This window comes from Lissotriton vulgaris, chromosome 9 (assembly GCF_964263255.1).
Source record: "Lissotriton vulgaris chromosome 9, aLisVul1.2, whole genome shotgun sequence".
Taxonomy (NCBI): Eukaryota; Metazoa; Chordata; class Amphibia; order Caudata; family Salamandridae; genus Lissotriton; species Lissotriton vulgaris.
Genome location: NC_141697.1, coordinates 479,973,624 through 479,993,049, shown reverse-complemented (window position 1 = coordinate 479,993,049; position 19,426 = coordinate 479,973,624). Strand labels below are relative to the sequence as shown.

Genomic DNA, 19,426 nt, shown 5'->3' with positions numbered 1-19,426 from the left:
CTACACTACACTGCACCCCATCAATACAAATAACAATATTGGTAGTAAAATCATGCCAGACCAAACACATTGAATAAATAATAAAAAATAAAGAGTCATTAAATACTGTTCCTAATGACTAAAAGGAACTGTGCATTTTGTGTGCATCTAGCACGGACACCTTGTTAAAAATCAGAACAGACTGAGACAGAGTTGGCATAAACAGCACCCCAGCAGACAGAATATAAATAGGTGGAATAGACGCTTTCCATTATGTACAAACCTTAGGTAGGGCAGAGGATTAGGATGAAGGAGACAGCACAGGGTCAGAAGACAGGGGGTTCTAGGATTTATTTTATTGTCAAAGGAACCCCCAAAGTGTCCCTTATTACACCCCTAAAGTACCTCATGCGACACAAGGCAGATGGCAAGCTTGAAAAGAGTAGGAGTCTTCAGTACAGCATCCACAATGCAGCAGAAAAAGTCCGAAGTTCAAAGCACTAAGTCCAAAAGATGATTGCAAAGCTAGAACAGTTTCGAATTCAAAAGGAGAACTGCTCATAACTGACTGACTGCTTACCTTGCTTGATATTCGTTGCAATCAACAACTGTGTGTTTACATTTAAGTGTTAAAGCATAAGCAAAAATTACTTATAAGCCAACATTTAAAGAAAATAACGTATTTCCAGAGAATTCAGTGCACAACATATTTTTCCACCCTTCTCAATCTCACATTGGCAAAGGAATTAACTTAAGTATATGAAGCTAGTAATAGCTAAAACCACAAAGCAGTTGCCATTTCATGAAAGGAAAAAGTATAATTATCTACCCATGTGCCAGACATGTTCCCGGAGCCAGAAGGCGAAGCCTAATGAACGGTTTTTAAATGCTTGAATGTATTGAATACTCTGGCAAGGGATGACCTGAGATTCTTTTCAGGTTGACGAAAAACTTCAAAGTGCACAGCAATCTATTTTCTTGGTAACGGCTGGGTTGCTGACCAGGGCAGGATACGTTGGTGTTATAACTAGGGGTACCAATGGAATTTCTTACAATGCAGATGTGCAGTCCCTTTCAAGACCACTGTTGGGAAGGCAGGCATTTATACTTGTAATGTTGACTTCCTATTACAAACCACAGATGCTTCGATGTTAAGCCTTGATGGGAATTTGGACGGAAGAGTTGTATAGATCCAAAAATGTGTCTAATCTCCCATTTACATCATCCGTAAAATGTGCATGCAATAATCCCCATAAATGCTACAATAGGAACTGTAACAGTACTTCCAGTAAAAATTAGCTGCTCCCTCTACACACAAAGGGAATCAACATTTTATTACAATCTGGAAATGTGAAGTGTTTGTCAAAATCAAACATACTTGCATGTCTGCAGTCTCCCAACTAAAATAATATGTTGGCCTTTTAGGGAAACCATATTTGGCAAAGAGCCTCACCACTGGTGAGCTCATAAAGACATCATGAGAAAATACCAATCCTAGTATCTCACCAATGGATTATTTATTTAAGTAAATAACAGATCCAAGAGTCTCACTTAGAGTGAAAGGGAGTAAAGATTACCCTCTCCTGGTGACTCATTACTCAAGGTTTCATCTGAGGAAAGAACAGAAATGGTTGTATAGGATGAAGCCGTAGGGATAATCACAGTACACTCACCAGGTTTTGAAGCAGATGTCTTAATTGGCCTGGAAAACAATGGTTAGCTTTCAAAAGTAATTTTCATTCCTGGTTTTTCCTCCTTTTATACATGTTTATGTACTTCAGGTCAGCAGGTAGACAAGACTAACGTGATCTGGTATCAACGTAAGGCCTAGGCAGAGTTTGCGGGGTGACCAAAAAAATCTGCTGCACTATGCAGAGTTCCGCAAACGACAGTTAGGTCATAGCGTTCACGTTGATTTTTACTTACAGGTGTTTGTCCTGTGCTGGAAAATCAGTATGAACGGGACCATGCAAAGCACAAGACTTTGCTGCTTCTTTCTACAGCTCAAGTAGATGTCCTACTCGAGCAGCAGCTTCAACGCGAACAGAAGATTTCTCAATGAGAGCGGTAGTGGCCATCCGCAACCGCTCCCTTTGTCCTCGCTCGCTAACTTAACGTAGAGTTTTCTGGATCTCCGTGCACTAATAGAGTGGGAAAAACTCTGCAAACTCCACGAATTTCACACACAAACCTAATCAAATTAGGTTCCAGTTTAGACGAAGCTTTACCATGAACCGCTTTTTATCTCCATTTAGGATGCAAAAGGTCAGTTCATTTTTTTTTCTGATTTACTTCTATGGCTACTCACGAAAGATGATGCAAGAACCAGTCAGAATGATGGAATGCATAATAGCTTGACATATATACATATATACACACACACATATATATATATATATATACATATATACACACACATATATATATTTTTTTTGTTTTATTATTTATTTATTTTTAAATAAAAGTCATTGTTTCAGCATGCCACCAATATACCTGTAAATGTGGCCATGATGCCTCAAGAGTAGGTTCATCTTCTTCTGGATCAAATTCATTGCTGTCGCTGGGCGGGAGGGTCCTAAATATATTGCACGATACCTACAAAAGAAAAAACAAGACAGACATTTTGGAAATGCTGTGAATAATGCCAAAAAGGCAAGCATATGTTGAATATTTCTTTATTTTCTTAATACAATTTAATGGATTTCTTCCTTACAGAAAATTACACTATTTCAGAATTGTTTACTCAATACCTGGAAGTATTGCAGTATATTCCAAAAAAAGGTAGTGAGGTAACAACATAAATATATAAATATTGTCATTATTCAATGCAATATCATATTATCAGAGTGTATCGCACATTAACATGGCATTGGATTAAACACTTACGTTAATCTGCAGCTAAAGAGATGGTACTGAGGGTTCGCAATGTATTTAACTGTGACAGTCATTGCCATCAATGTCATGACATAGTAGATATTAAAAGGTACATCAAACATGTTAAAGAGAAGACCCCTTCGTAAAAGATTACCTGTATTAACATATATAACTCCTAGATGCAATAAACTCCCCTCCTCTAATTAAATAGGATTTGAGGGAGCCAAGCAAAGAAGAGTGAAGTGCCAGTACAAGTTAAACGTGAACTGGAGGAGGACGAGGGGATGGTAGGGGGCCACGTCTTGCCTTGTAATCTTAAATGCTATTCCTGCACTTCTCCTCATTAGTCTCATAAAATTTGTTGGCCTTTGGGCGTCTCCACTTTCTTAGGATGCCCTTTTATTTAGATCCAAAGGTGGAATTGAAGGCTAATACTATATGAACACTTCAGGTCATAAAGTGTCCAAGTTGGACATGTGAATGGTTAGATTACAGGACCCAACCTTAAAATTCGGTGGGAGGAGTCTATGGAGAGGGAATAGCAATGCATGCTGTGGAAGTGAATGGCTCAGTTGCAGGGACCTGCTTTTGCTTTAATAACAACCTAGAGTCAATCTGTTTTCTTGCCAGTCAACAGGCTCGAGTTGTACCAGCAGAGAGCGAGGACTCTCTCTTGGTTCAAGCAGACAGCTGACTTGAGGACATAAAAGGAAATTAATTATGTTATTAGAGATTTCGAAAGAAAGCAGTCACATTGAATTTTTGCTAGGTGATCCCTGTGAGCCATTTCCGTTTTAGTGCACTTGACATGCCCCTGCACCACCGACCATTTCAGTTCAGTTCCAGGGTAAAATCGAAGGAGGACACATGCTTACAGAAGGGATGTCTATACAGGAGTTGTGAAGAGGGAGAAGCAGCGCTAAAAGCATCAGAATTACTATGAAGGTAATTTTCTATCTCCCTTCTCCTCCACTTGGTTGAGAACTAGATTCAGCATTCGCAGAAATGCTGGGTTGTGGGAAAGCATAATGAGGAAGCCTTCGAACAAACAGACTGTGAAGAGATTTTGGGAGAAAGTTATCTTACAGGAAGGTGCATTTTTGGAGTACTGCTTACAGGCGACATGAGGAGTACAGGTCTACACATTTCAGCAATGGTTAAATGAAGAAGAAAAAAAATAAGCAGTGGTGCACCCTTAAATCTGGTTTTATGAAAATGAAGTTTCAGAGGAGATCGACTTTTCTATACAACTTTAATAGATCCTTAGTACACAGGAAGTCAGAGTTTGTCAAATATTATTACTTACTCTATATGTACAACACTTCTGAACTTTCAAAATAAATCCAGAGCTTTCTCTAACAAATATTTATACTACGGTTGATACAATCAGCAGTTATTGCTTCCTATAATCCGATTCTTGATGAAGTAATTTATAAGGACTTCAATGTGCATGAAAGTCGGTTTTGTTCACTGCCTAATTCTTCCTTTACATATTGCTCTTTTTTTCCAAATAGGTTTCATTGCATAGTTATGTCTATAAATATTTCAGATGACAGGTGTTGCATCCCTTCAGCACATGAAATACGGGTCATTGTCATGAAGAAATGACATGAACATTATGGGAATAGGGAATCAAGTCATATAACGCTTAAAGTAGATAAAAAGTGTGAATACACATCAGATACTTTCTATAAACATACCATTAATTTCTTTTGTGTGTAAACTTTCGACGTTCATGAGAATAGCCACCTGGCAACAGCTCCTAGTCTTGTTTCACTTTGTTGCCTGTGACATTGATAGTTTGGAAGGCAATTGATAATACAAAAAGACTGAAATTCTTCTTCTTGGGTCACTGCTTTATTTAGGAACTCACGCTTTTGATAGAAGTCTGATGCCGGGAGACCATATTCATAAACAGACTATTAAACCATTTCAGCAGATTAAGCTAGACTTCGGTTTGGGTGAAGACGAGGAATTCCTCAACTTTCAACTGCGCCACTGGGCTTTGCTCCACATCGTTAGGGTTGGGGCACTGTAGCCACTCATCCCTTTTGAAAAAACATTTAATTACTGCAGGCTCAAATGAACAATTGACATCCAAACTATATCAGATTTTACAGTCGGCGAAATCCCGAACTTGATGAGAGTACCAGAACATAGAGAAAAGACTTAATACTTCTCATTGTCAGACAGGGATGAGGCCGGCATTCTGCGTCAGATGGGTAGAGAGGTCATGAGTGCGAGTGGGTTGAGAATAAATTATTCAATTCTCTTCAGATTGCCTTAAACTCTGACCAGACTAAATGCATTAAATAAAAGGCGGTTTGATTTCTGCTGCAGGAAATGCAGGCAGAGAGGCACCTTATTACACTGCGAGAATAGATACTATAGTTAAAATAGAATAAATAAAATGTACCATCCCAAGCAAAGAGCACCTCACTAGGCTGGATAGCAGAGGTAAAAGCGGGAGTTTTAAACTGATGTTGCTGCTCCTGCTGACGGCCAACAGACGCTGCTGGGGAGGTAGGGAAAAGGAGAGCTACCAGTGGTACTGGCCAGGTGCTACAGTCATTGGTACTTGTTAGGGTTGGACAAGAAGGCAAATAAATTAAAGAAACAGTGCAGCACTTTGCAGACAGTTTTGCTGCACTATTCAACTTTTTCATAATTCACTCATTTACCTAAGGAAAAAGTAGCCTTGGCAAGAGCTGTTAGAGTACTTGCGGCCGCTGACACTGCTCTGGTGGAACTAACAACATTGTGGCAAATCTTGAGTGGGAGGCTTGCGAGCGTTATTTTATAAATTGTAACTTAAAATAAAAATGTCTTTATCCTTAAATTAGTCTTGTTGGATGCCTACAATATATTTTCCACTAATACCCTTATTGGTCACTGGATGACTTCTTCCATGAAGTTTTTGTAGAAACACCATGTGAAAATGGAAATTGCAGCATGTATTGCTCAGTTGCAGTTTTCCAAGTGTAATGTAAAACAAATTTTTATCAATACACCTCAGTGAACAATTGTTGCTTACACATGTTGATCACGCTGGGTTCCTGGTGGTTCTTCGGGGAGCTCCTAGTTTTTCTGAATCTGGACCATAACCTGGGACTACTGTATATAGTGTATTTTAAACAATATAAATCAGTCTAACCTACCCTTAAAGGTCACTACCCAGATAACCCATCTCTCAACATTACTTAATATACCCAAATGTCTTAAGACCATTTTGACTTTGATCAAAAAGTAACCTAGAACTAAAAAGGGTGACAAAATTCCTTTTCTTTTTAAATATTTTTATTATTGCAGGAAGAGCAACTTAACAAAATTCACATAGAATATATAGCTCAAAAAGTAAAGTAAAAATGAGAAAGCAATTTAACGACAAAGAACATAAGAAACAGAGGTCCAACTAATACATATCTCAACAAGAAAAAAGAAAAGACAGTCTTGAAAGTAATGAACGCAGAGTTAAACTGGCCTCATTAACCATTTGATTGATTCAGATATTTCATAGTTCAAAAAAGTTTAACCAAATTTTTTCTTTCTTTTGCAAAGCCTTAAGACCTCTATGTCTTGCTAACGAGAGTTCCATAGTGTTTATTTCATTTATCAAAATCCACCACTCAATAACATTTGGAGCATCTTTTGAGATAAATGATCTTGCTATAGCTAGCCTAGCACAGGCATAGATGATAGTTATTAAATCTTTGTGTAGACAGTTAACTTCCTGAATATCTAGTAAAACCAGTTGTGCTGTAAGCAGCGGGGTAGTAATTTGTTTGCTACTTAAAACATCAGTTAACCCCTTCCAGACGGCAAAAGCGCCGGGCACGAAAAGAGCATATGCTCTATACCTGCAGCTTCCAAATCACATTTCGGGCACTTTTTCATTTGCCCGATTACCCTGTGCCCAGCTAGTTATTCTTTGTGTAGTATAATACAATTGCGTGATGGTTCTATACAGCTGTAGCCTCAAGATGGAAGACTGAACTATCAGGTTTATGTGGCGTAGAGAAGATGAGATCTGTGTTGGGTTGATGTTCATACCCAGTCTAGAAGACCATTTAACCGCTATTTTCATGCTGTCATCAATTTTACCTTGTATTAGATATCCATACCCCAGACTTATTAATGATTTTACTTTATCGGAGTATAAGCATGTTAGTACATCTGATTCTGCTGCTTCCACAATTTATCTTACAAAGCAGGTAATCCTGTATTTGAATATATTTAAAGTACATGTTGTCCCTTAAATAAAATAGAATTTTGAGTGCGTCAAAATCCATGAAGCCATTCTGGCCGTATAAATCACCTAGTGTGTTAATACCATGTCTCTCCCAGAGGGTACCTGCCCCGTCTGAAAAAATATCAGGTAATACTGGATTACCCCATATTCTGAGCTCGGCATTTTAAAAGGAAGTTTTTTCGATAGTCAGAATTTGGTCCCAATTTTTTTTAATGTGCCTAGCTGACTTAAATTTTACTCGTTTAAAGTAGTTAGGATCGTGTAAGCAGTGTAAAATTTGGTTACAATCAGATCCCAACATATACTTGTGGTAAAAAGGGTGACAAAATTCCAAAACTGTTATGGGAACATACACATGGTAGAAATGCAGTATACAAAAGGAAATACCATAACTCCACATATTCTCTTCATTGTGCATCAAAAAAAAACTGAACTCACTTATCCATTTCCTTCACAATCCAGTTCTTCCGTATCATAATACATACAGATGGGGACAACAGACTGAAGACCTACCAATGCAGTAACAAGCATTTGCAATGCAATAGGTCTCGCATTTGTGAGATTTTGAGCTATTGGCATTGTAAATGGCAAAGCATTTTATTTAGGTGTTTAAAAAACATGCAATGATAAAAGGCATTGTCATTTACAATACCAATAGGTCAAAAGTTTGAAAATGCGGGGCTTGGCTATGGCGCCACGCAAGATGGCTGCATAGTGGTGTCTTTCCTCCTCACTGGACCTTTTCTTTGAGTTTTTCTGTGGTCCTACGGCGTCTCCAGGAACCTCCATGCCGCGGAACATTAGCGGACTGTGAGCTGCTTTGAGTGTGCGGTTTGCCGCGATTCCCTGTCGGCGCGTCTATGCTAAAGACGCCTCTTCACATCGGAGCTTGCCGCGACCGCCATTTCACGGCGCAGCTGCTCCTCACGAAGAATTCCTTTCAGCGTGGATGCGTGTCTCTTCAGGTTGGCTCACTCCGTGTCTGACGCTCATCACAAGCATGATGTTTCCATCTTCCAATGTGTGCAGGGAGCGTATAAATCATCATTTGTCATTTATCTCTTCATTTTGAAGCTCCATGGCTTTTACTTAAATCACTTCATTAAGGGTGAATGACTTTCCTATGGCACATGTGGAGTTCTTTGTATGAATAATGCTCTGCACGTATGTTTCCTTGCTGCCGCCAGAATATTTTGTTCTTACTCCCTCATTTGGATGCGCGCCTCTTTAATTAACAATTTTCTCTGGCTCAACACTGCGTTCTCTTCAGGATTTTTCTACCACTAACATACTTGCTAGTGACATCTTTAATTACTGTTTTTGGTAGCAAATGTCATTTTGAGGCGTGATTTTTTTTTTCTCATGAGGCGCAGTAGCAGGTCATTAATGTAAGTTGGACTTATAAGATAGAGGAATTCTTCGATCAACTTTTTTGGAGAGCTGTGTTTCGATAACTTGTAGTTTCCAATCAGCTGATCATACGCTGTGGTCATCGTTTATACATGGACTAGCTGCCTCCACCAGACTTTGTATTAGTCTCTTTCAAACCCCTTCAGGAATCATTCATTTCTACCAATATCATTTTTATTGTAGAATTCTTTGGATGCTGTGTCTGCATCTATCATCTGGAGGCGGGATTTCTTCTCCTGAGGGGCAGTGGCAGGTCATTAATATTTGTTGGTTTTATTAGCTACAGAAACTTCTCTATCGCCATCTCTGGGGAGCTCTGGTTCACTACTTTGTAGTTACCAATCAGCTGGTCAAAAGTTGCAGTCATTGTTTTGTGCATGGGCAAGCTGCGTCAGCCAAAATTTGTCTTTATCTCCTCAACGACTCACCAAGACTCATCCACTTCAGCTTCTTCTGGTGTTTCTACAACAGTGGTTCAAATGGCTGGCCTAGCTCCGCATCGATCTTCCTCATCACAGCCTTCATCAAATAAATCTTCTCCTCCTATTATTTCTTCAAAACGTTTGAAGCAGGATCCTCCCTCCCCGGATAAACCTACCTCTCCAATCTCAATGGAGTTACTTTTAGAAGAGATACGTGCCCTTCGCCCTTTTGTTGAAGAAACTAGCAAAGACATGTAGATTTTGAAGGATAATTGGGTGTCTATGGACAATAGAATCACTTCTGTAGAACAACAAGTTTCGGTAGTACAATCTAATTCTCAACGCATTTCTTCTCTGGAGAGGTCGGTCCTCGCTCTCCAGCAACATACTGAGGATTTGGAAAATAGGAATAGAAGGAATACTCCTCCCATTTATGGCTTCCTCAGAGCCCTATATCTTACCTAACAGCCTATTAATAGCATCCAAACTTGTTGGTATGAGAAATCCAAAGAAAAAGGCTTAAACGGTTTCTCTTGATTAACAAAATGTGACCTCTACAGATGAATGGTAATTTGTATTAAATGAGGGCCGCACAAATGAGCTTGCCAACACACTTCGGTCGAGGACTTTAAATTGCTGCTGAAAAGTGGTGAATTTGCTACTTTCCAAGAGATACTATTTAATCAAAGTTATGCAAGGGAAGGAGAAGTGGAGGGTCCATACTCCACCTCTGTCAATAACTAACCAGTATTGCCCTTCCCCTTGAATAAGAATGGCACTGTAAATCAGGCCTTTAAAATTATTTGAGGTTAAAGTCATAAAACTGTTTGCTAGATTGTGTGTTTTTATGCAACGTTTTAGATTTTAAGGTCACAAGAAGCCTTCCTTTTGGATTTTTTTTAAAGGATCAATTTCCGCCATTTTGTCCCAATTAAATTCATTGTAGTGAATGCCTGGCTTTGAGGGTCAGAAAAAGGATGAAATATAAACGGAAATAATACATTTTAGTCACAATATAAATAATTGAGTGGTGATAACATAACCATAAATAGAAACTGTGACGAGTCCCACAATGATAATTACCCTAGGAAAAATGTGGATTCCCTGCTGGGATTTTATAAACCATGTTGGCGAGAAAACAGTTTTCTCTCATGATTTTCTCATTGAAGTTATTAAAGATGCCGCGGAAGGTAAAATAGGAACACTTTTCTATACATTCACAAATCTCTTCCTCAGCAATGTGAAAGTCTGAAATACTGAGCAAAACATACATTCAACAGCAGCAGGAACTAGACTTGTGATTCCTTAGTGTATTGCCGTTCCAACAGAGTGCTAATGAACAACAGGACTGCTAACATTCTACATTCATTACAGAAGTGAGGCACACCTTAACACTAATGTTGCTAACATCAGAGCTTTAAAACCAAAAGCATTTGCTGTGGTGGAGTCTGCAGTAAATCAACAATAAGGGATTTCATTTTCTCATGGAAATTATAGTTTGTGCTCTACAAAACAAAAATGAGGGTACTTTTTCTAAAGATAAACAAATATCTTCCTCATAAATGACGTCTGGCATGCGGAGTGAAACTTACTTTAACTCCAACTCGAGCTGCAGTATGTCAGTTAACTACAACTAGAGTGCTGACATACTGTATTGAAGACAACAGTACTGCACCTCTGAATGACATTTTGTAGGAAGAGGAGCTTCTGAATATAATGCCTTTCCCACGGAAAAGGTACATTTTAGAAGGGTTAAAAAGAGTTAAGGTGAGATGTTCCTTCATAAGCCCAGTATTCCTTTCAAAACCTGTCTACTCAGGATACCTATCATCCCTTTTTACGTAATACCTCCCTAAATTAAAATAGTTTTTTGGTAAGCCAAGATATTTTTAGTTTCATTTAAATGTATGCAAGTATATTTCTGTTTTTTAGAGGTGTAATTTACAGGCAGATCTCACATTTAAGATTAATAGAATTGTATTACAATGATAGCAGGGTGCCTCCAAAGGTATTGCTGTTTGGACATTTAATTTCTTATTTTCCAACATCCTCCTGTCAGTCTTGGCACCTCTCTGCATGAAAGGACTCTGGTGTCAAAATAATTTTTATTAGGAGTTTAGAAGAAGAAAAAAATAAATTTACCTTACAAACTGCTATAGTAAAAGAAATAATTACAAATATTCTTAAATAACTTACATTGTAAATCAGACAAAAAACGAGGGTACTATTTTTAAACACTGAATACTTTCATAGACTATGACATTTTCACTCTCTGGGAACACTTCAAATTTAACATAACATATGGAAAATAATGTTTTTGACTATTCATTTACTTCAGGAACTTGTAGCAGCAGAGACAAGAAGCATTTTCATATGCATATTAAGCATTCTGTACAGAAGGGTGAAGGATTCTAAAGCGGTCGTCTACAACAGCATGTTTCCCGGTGAAAATATATTCTGTTTGATAGGTGAATATTCTAGCTCTTTATTAGAACTATGATCTTCATCACAGCCAGCTTTTATTGGAAGGTGGTGATTGTAGGCCGATGCGGTCTCAACTATGAATCTCCCAGGTAAATGTAGTCCGGCTACAACCCAATCACAATATAGCAGTTTTGGTAGTGTACAGCTGTCTGATTTACAATATCTCTTAAATTATATAACACTTGCAAATCTTTCCAGGCTTCTTCTTTAATAGCTGTCTTTCTGATCTCCATTTATTTCCCAGTATAAATGGATCTCCACCTGAAGACCTCGAATTACAAAAGGGGATCCCTTTTTAAGTGCATAAATAAGACTCTGATGTGCCTTAATACAAGTGGAGTGAATAATAAATCTACTAGTGCTTTTAATAGACATTTTGTTAAAAGAATCTAACATTTCGTCAGCATAAGTAGCATTGTTAAAACGGGCAAAAACTCCACTGGAACATTTAATCACTGAATCTTTATAGATAAAATGAAAGTCTACGAATTCCCACTGTAGTCTACTACCATTGCCCTTGACAGTCTATGCTTGAGCAAAAACTGCACGAGTCAGTTGGAAGCGTATTTTTATTCTAAATAAAATAATGGATCAGGATCACTAAAACCATTGACAAGAACAGATTTGGCTAAAAATTAGTTTAGACAAGTAACTAGAGACAGAAACAATCAGTAACACTAAAACATCCTCTTCCAGGATGGTAGGCTGTTTTGAAGGCTTCTTAGTTGTAAAATAGTACCTCGTGCAGTTCAATGCAGGCACTGAAATGGAGGTGAGAGGGTACAATCAAACAGCCAACAGCATTAGTGAAAGACATCCAATCCAATGGACTAACCAAAAGTGTGACTGACAAATCTGAAGCCAATACCTTAAAGAGACGTGTCGCACAAAGCCCAGGGTTGGAAAAAAAAATTTACACAAAAAAATCCACCCTCTGTATATTTAAGCAGCAGGCACGTTTGGCAACTATGCTGCTAAAACCAATACCCAAAAATCCCAGTGAGATGATTGTGATCAAGAAGAAACTTGGTGTGACAGCGGACAGCAAAGAACCTCATTAAAAACCTAGGTTTAAGGGATTTCCGACTGTGAAGGTTAAATGATTGCCAGAAAAATAGACTCTGGTCTCAGTAGAAAGAAAACTCACCATTCTTACTACTTCGGGATACGTCTGCTCGGTCAAACAGCCTCTGCTTATAGTGATGTAGTCCACCAATTCATTGAGTGTAGAGCGTTTGTATTCTTTCATTTTAAGATCGGAAAGTGTATCCATAAAGTCAAACAACACACAGCACTGCTGAAGTTTCTTCAGGAATAGTTCCGATTGCTCTGAATTTGGTGCGTCTACAAAAGAAACAAATACATGAAGGTGAGGATGAGTACGCTTGTAGAAGGAAAGTTTGCCATTAGAGACTTTAAACAACTGATTCAAATTGTAGCACGGAAAATAAAGAAAGAGAATCACTTTTCTATGTGTGATGTGCATTCTATGTATGAAATGATGTGCTTGAGAAACATCACAGTCCGTTATTATTTCACGGATGTTCACTACACGACGACCATCGGACAAAACAGGTGGACACGCTTATAGCTGCCAAGTTTCCAAGGTCCATACATGATTGGATTGGGCAGTCCCAGTGTTTCTTAGAATTCTGGACCATGTAGCCCTGGTTTTATACTTGGTTAAATAAGACTACAAGCCCCAGAATTCCAAGACCACCACAGAACTGGCTTAACTAGTCATGCAAGGACCAGTCAAACTTAGCATCTATGTTAGCACATCTGTGGGGAAAAATACTGAGGTTATGTAATCTTAATAGTTCTTAGTCACAATGCATTTTAAAGGGCCAGAAGCCTGTGATATGTCATGTTAAATATACATACAGTAGTAAGTAGCCTTCCCCCAACAGGAGTGGAATGGGACGGGGGAAGAAGAGTCATTGGGCAGGGGTAGAGGCAGAGCGTGAGTTGTTTTTACCTCTGCCTTTGTTATTGTTACCCCTGTAACCTCCCCTTTGGTAGCCCTTACTATATGTGGATTGCGTAGGGGTTTTGTATGAGGTAGAAGGTGTGTCTGAGGAGTGGCGCCTCGATAAGATGAGCGGTGAAATGAACGTCTGGGAGCCTGCGACTGCAGGGCTCCCATAGATTTGGCTGTATCTTTTTTCATTTTTTCAAGTGATACATCTACATTCGATCTGAATAAGTGTTGCTCATCGAAGGGTTGATTAAGTATAGCACTTTGGACTTCAGGTTTAAACCCTGATATGCGTAGCCAGGCATGTCTACGTAATAAAACACTGGTGCTAACTGCCCTGGAGGCGGTGTCCGCTGCATCAAGTGCACACCGAAAAGTTGTGCTAGTAATATTTTTCCCTTCTTGAATAAGCTCATTTGCTCTATCTTTGTATTTATCAGGGAGGTGTCGCATTAGTGATTCTAATTTGTCATAATGTGCCCGGTCATATCTGGCCAACAATGCTTGTGTATTGGCAATACGCCACATATTGGCTGCTTGAGACGCAGTTCTTTTCACTGATGCGTCAAGTAGCTTAGACTCTTTATCTGGTGGGGCAGCTTCACCTAATGTTTGTGAGTTTGCTCTCTTGCGTGCATTGGAAACAAGTGAGTCGAGTGGTACTGGACCTTTAATATATGCTGGGTCTGACGGGGCAGCTTTATACTTTCTCTATTCGAGGGTTAATGACCAGAGTTCTGACTGGGTCCTTGAAGACTTCAGGAGAATGCTTAATCACTCCTTTAAGCATTGGTAAAATGGATGAGGACCTTTGTGCATTATCAAAGGTATCCATTAGAAAGTCTTCATATACAGGTTCTGTATGCATATCTACTCCAAGATATTGCGCGGCTCTGTGTATCAACTGATTAAAACCCATAGTGTCTTTTGGTGGGGAAGGCCTTGAGGGGTATATGTCATCTTGAGGGACATTTGGGACGTCTGGGGTGTTATAATCATCCCACGGGTCAGGTGAGCCTGGAGGAATAGATGGATCATCTAGGTTAGCCCCTATAGCATCAGAGCTATCATCCCTATCACCTCCATTACCCAGACCTCGTCAACTGAACGTACGGACCCGCTGTGTTCTCCAACTTTGACTGCCCTAGGTCACCTAGGAAAGTCCGTGGACGCACCCACCCACCACTTTCGCTCCCCTCTTGGGAGGAACGGGGTACCTAGGTCTCACCGCTTGATCTTTACCACGTGGCCGACTACTGATTTGGCAGTCACCACCACGACCCTGCTTACACTTTTAACCTTACAGCCCTGATGAGTCACATCTCCTTCACGGTGTGACTAAACGCGTGTCGGCTGGCTATTATTTTCTGTACTGACCAACAATTGACCTATAAAAAGACATCTTTACCCACATGAACTTTTGTGTTTAATCTTTTGAACCTGTGACGTACTTTCCATTATCTTGCCCCTTTTGCGTCCTGACTGAAAAACCATTGATTTCATCAGCGTGTGCACAGGATCTGTTCTTCTCCTATTTCGGTTTAGGCCTTCCTATACCGTTGCAGGGGTGTTTTCTCACTCTGGGTTTGTGTTCCCCTGTCCTGCATTGCACCGCGTGCCTACCGCACGGATAGTACCGTCAAGAGATCATACCGCTTAGAGCGCCACTCCTTCCTGTCTCTTTCAACTCAACCAAGTCTTTTTAAAAAAATCCCTATTGTCATCGTCTGGTATGATAGAGGATGCAGGGGAATGTTGTGGTAGGGGAGCAGGTGGTGATGGTATATGTGGAGGAGGAGGGGAAGGAAGTCTTAAAGGCGAGGTAGCCATGTCCTTTTTCTTTGAATGAGGAGCTGGCGCTGGTGTATCCAGTCGTCGCTTTTTAGCTGCCCAGTGATTGGGTCAAGTCAAGAAGTCTTTATTCGATTAATTCATCATAAAAGACATAAATACAAAAAGACACAATAGCATGGATAAAATCAGTATTAAATCATTGGCATCGAATGGCTTCTTGCAGAAGAATACAAAAATTTAAAAAAATACAGATGCTGATTACCACAGTATTATGAGATAAAAACAAGCAGGCTCAGCTAATTAAGATTAATACACCTACTTCTAATAATCCAGGCCCAGCCTAGGAACTTGGCTACCCCCACCACAATAATCGGATCCAGATTAGTTTTTAACAGTCTCAGGGCCTCGGCTGACGAACGTGTGCCTAGTTGGCTACAGACTGGTTTGAGCCACTTAGATCTGGGGGCAGAGTATTGGGGGCACACAAACAAAATATGAGACAAACTTTCCCCGGACCCCTGGCATTTTGCACAAAACCCCTGACTAGCTTTTCCCCACTTAGTGGTGAAGTCCCCAATAGGTAGTGTTCCACATCTGAATTGAAAAAAAAGTTTTCGGTCTAGGGGTTTGGTAATGATCTCCCAGTAATTCTCTAACCTGGGCAGATCTTTATGGACCAAAAATAAACCTGTGAGACTACTTGGGCTTGTTTTTGAAAAGGTATTGTGCATCACCCAGGCCCAATAGCACTTCTTGAGCTCGCCTTTAGATGGAAATGTGGCTGTCTCAGGCGACAGCCACAACTCAGGGAGGCCCAAAGATAGAAGTGTAGCCTTAAGAACTCTGAACCATCCTATTTTTAGGGCTCCCGGAGAGTTTTTTAACTCCAGACAGGCATCAGCATAGTAGTGTAGGTCAGGGGTAGTCCACAGTCGCCGCCAGAAGGAGATCGGTCGAAATCGAGCACAGTCGACCACCGAGTGGCACCCCAGATCGTATAGTAGGGGAATTAAAGGTGTCGATTGTGGCAGACCAGTTGATTGGGTCTTTAGCTAGAGTCTTTTGTGCAGGGTCTGGATGAAATAAGTCCTCTGCAGGAGGCCGATCTTTTGGTGCAGAGGGAGGCTTCGGCACCGAAGCAGTTTCTTTTGGTTTTTTGGCAAGGTCCTTAACCGGAGAAGCAGGAGTCTTTTTCGGCTCCGAAGATTTTTTCGGCTCCAATTATGTTTTCGGCTCCGGTATATTTTTTGGATCCGATGGCTTTTTGAATCCGAAGCGGGTTTGCTTGGTTCCGACCTGGGTTTCGGTGCCAAAGGAGTAGCGGTAGGCTTGGGCGCCAGTGGTTTGGATGTCGACTGGGCCGGTGATGTTGTCTTTTTCTGTGCCGGTAGGTGTGTGCCGGCACCGTGGGAAGGCAGACTCTAGCCCGAGTTGCCTGAAGGCTTAGTTAGCTTCTTAGCCGGGCCCAAGGTGGGGCAGTAGAAGCAGTGTGCCGGTGTGTACGGGGCCTTCTTTGGATATGTCGAGGTAGACTGTCTTACTTTCGACCCGCTGTGCTGGAGTGATGTCCTTGACTTCTGAATCTTCTGCCTCAGAGTTGCTGTCAACGCCGTGTTGTTCTGGGACGTCGACGCCTTCTTCAAAGATGTTGTCCGGAATCGGAGCTGAAGATCGAGCCATTGTTCTCCTAGTTCTTCGGTCCCGGATTATCTTTTTGGAGCGGAAAGAGGCACAAGCGGAACAGTCTCTGGCCTCGTGCTCCGGGGAGAGGCAAAGGTTTCACACTTCATGAAGGTCGGTGTGGTGAAACTTCGACCCACATTGAGGACACTTTCTAAATGGCGTCCTTTCCATGAGCTGGAGTCGAGGCCTAGTTAGGCCCGAAGGCCGTCGCCTATGACCGGAATCGAAATCTTCAGTGTTCAAGAGTAGCGTCGACTGCGAAAGCGTTTGAAACTGATTTTCTGTAAGTTGGTAAGGATTGCGCACCAAAGGAAATCGGTTCCAACACAGAGCGCTGGAAACACATCCGAGCCCAGTGGCGGGAAAAAAACAATCTGGGGATGGAGCCGATGCCCATGCGCAGTATCATCCAAAGGAGGAGTCACCTATCCCGTGACTTCCATAGACTTTTCTACAACAAAACAAACTGCAAACATCTGGGCCCAACACTAGGTGTCCATCTATGCACCGTGTGTAATCTGCAGCTCATATGCCTCGAACAGATGCTTATCCGATTGGGCCAATTATCCCACCTCACAGACTATTTCTGTAGTTTCAATGGAGTTTGGTTTGGTAAGAGTTCATTGTCCTCCCCATTCAGTCTTTCAGCGGCCCCTTTGTGCTTCACCAAGTTGATATGATCGGTAGTCCCACTGTCAAGGGGATAGGAGTAAAATCTATTTACACAACCTGATTAGAAGCACACAGGGGCAGGACAGAGCAATGCTTCACCTATCCAGGATGATTCAATTGCTACAGGACTTGGGATTTGTCATCAATATCTCAAAATCAAGTCAGATCCCTTTTCAGTGCCTGGCATTTCTGGACTTCCAGACAGACTTACTATAATCGCACTTGAGATTGCCAGGTCAGAAGATAATTTACATGAAGGAGGAGTTGAGATGAACTCTCATCTCAGATTGCCTCCGAGAGTCCTTGCCAGGATTGTGGCTCTTTTAACTCCGTCCATTCAGCCGATTTTTCTGGGTCCGCTTCAATATCAAGTTTTGCAATATTTGAAGGTCCTCCAACTGCGGAAGGGTCTTTCATGATCCAAACAGCTACTTCTATCAAACAAGCAAGAACAGAGAGGACTTGGGGGCTAGACCATATAGATGCCTGGACTGGTAAGACTCTCTTGGGGGGGAGGGGGGGAGGGGGGGGGAGGGGGGTGGGGGGGGGGGGGGGGGCATATGGTCCCAGAGAGTTACAGCTTCACATCAATTGCTCTGAACTCTTGGGAGGGGCGTTCGAAATCAAGACGCTATCTCCTCACAAAGTGCAGAGCTGTATTCTCCTGTGGATGGACAACATTTCCACAGTGAGGAACATCAAAAAGCTGGGAGGATTTCTGGCATTTTTGCCTCCAGCGTCTGATATCAGTTGTGGCAGATACATTTCCGGTGAGGGCAACCATCATTTCAGATTGGAATTTGTGCTCCATGATGGATTCCAGTGACTGGAGACTTCATTCCTAAGCTTTTCTCTCCTTTAATCATCTGTGGGGTCCATGTGTGGTGGATTTGTTCGCCTCGCGCCTGAACATGTAACTGCCAATATTATTTAGTTGGAGACTGGGCCCACTACCAGTAAGCTTAGACGCCTTACTTCAGAGATGTAAGGGCACTCTGCATTATGCCTCACCCACTTTAATATGATTCTGAAAATCATATTCCAGAAGCAAGGACAACAGCGGAATGGATTCTGGGGACTTATTTCTGGAGGACGCAGCCTTGATTCCCTTTGTTGCTTAATACGTCGTGTTAGACGCAGATTCAAATTCAGAACTTGCAGAACCTTCTCACAGACACCAGTTAGCCTCACCCTCTATGGCTATCAGTTCAGCTACCTCTCATGGCTTGTAGAGTTTCAGGAGACTTTTGCAGAGGACCGGTCTTTCAGAACAAGCTTTATTCTACTTACAAGCAGACTTAGCCACGTAGCACTCATAAAAGATATGTAGCAGCATGGTGCAACAAATGGAGTGTGGATCCCCGTGGGAGGAGACTTGCATCGGATTATTAACTTTTTCTTATTTAGCTGAGCAAGGATTGGTGTACTAATCAGTCAACAATTTTCAGTACACCATCTCTGCAGTACACCACCCAGTGGGTAGTAAGCCAGTAGGCTTGGTTTTAAACTCCTATGAGGTATCTGGCTAATTCAGCCTCTCAAGATGAGAGGCTTGGGCTCATGGGATGTGGATGGATTTCTTCGATTTCTGAGAGTATGGCCGGTGAATGAAGACCTATCTAGGAAATAATTGTCAGCAAACCTTACTGTACTTTTGTCTCTCATTTCCTGTTGGAAAAACAATAATTGATGGACAGAATGATTAACAATGTCAAAGAATCACCCCAGTACAGAGATCTGGGCCTAAATCCATTGTGTTTTTTTTAATTGTTTTTGCTCTCCATGCCATTAAAGTTTAGACCCAGCCATATGCAAACCAGTCTTCACCCTGCTTCCTATGGCCTGTTCCCATGAGGCAGAGGGTAAAAACTGATTAGCATA

The 19,426-nt window shown here is 41.1% G+C and overlaps 1 protein-coding gene across 4 annotated transcripts in view; it reads right to left on the bottom strand.

The window, feature by feature from the left end:
* Positions 1 to 19,426, bottom strand: part of PPP2R5E (protein phosphatase 2 regulatory subunit B'epsilon) — a 466,786-nt gene that overhangs the window by 293,321 nt on the left and 154,039 nt on the right. For all 4 annotated transcript variants that reach the window (XM_086937936.1, XM_086937938.1, XM_086937937.1 and 1 more), the window contains exons 3-4: positions 12,566 to 12,762; positions 2,473 to 2,574 (exon numbers count right to left, since the gene is read on the bottom strand). In XM_086937936.1, the coding sequence (XP_086794062.1) occupies positions 2,473 to 2,574; positions 12,566 to 12,762 (299 nt within the window). The remainder of the gene's footprint in view (positions 1 to 2,472; positions 2,575 to 12,565; positions 12,763 to 19,426) is intronic.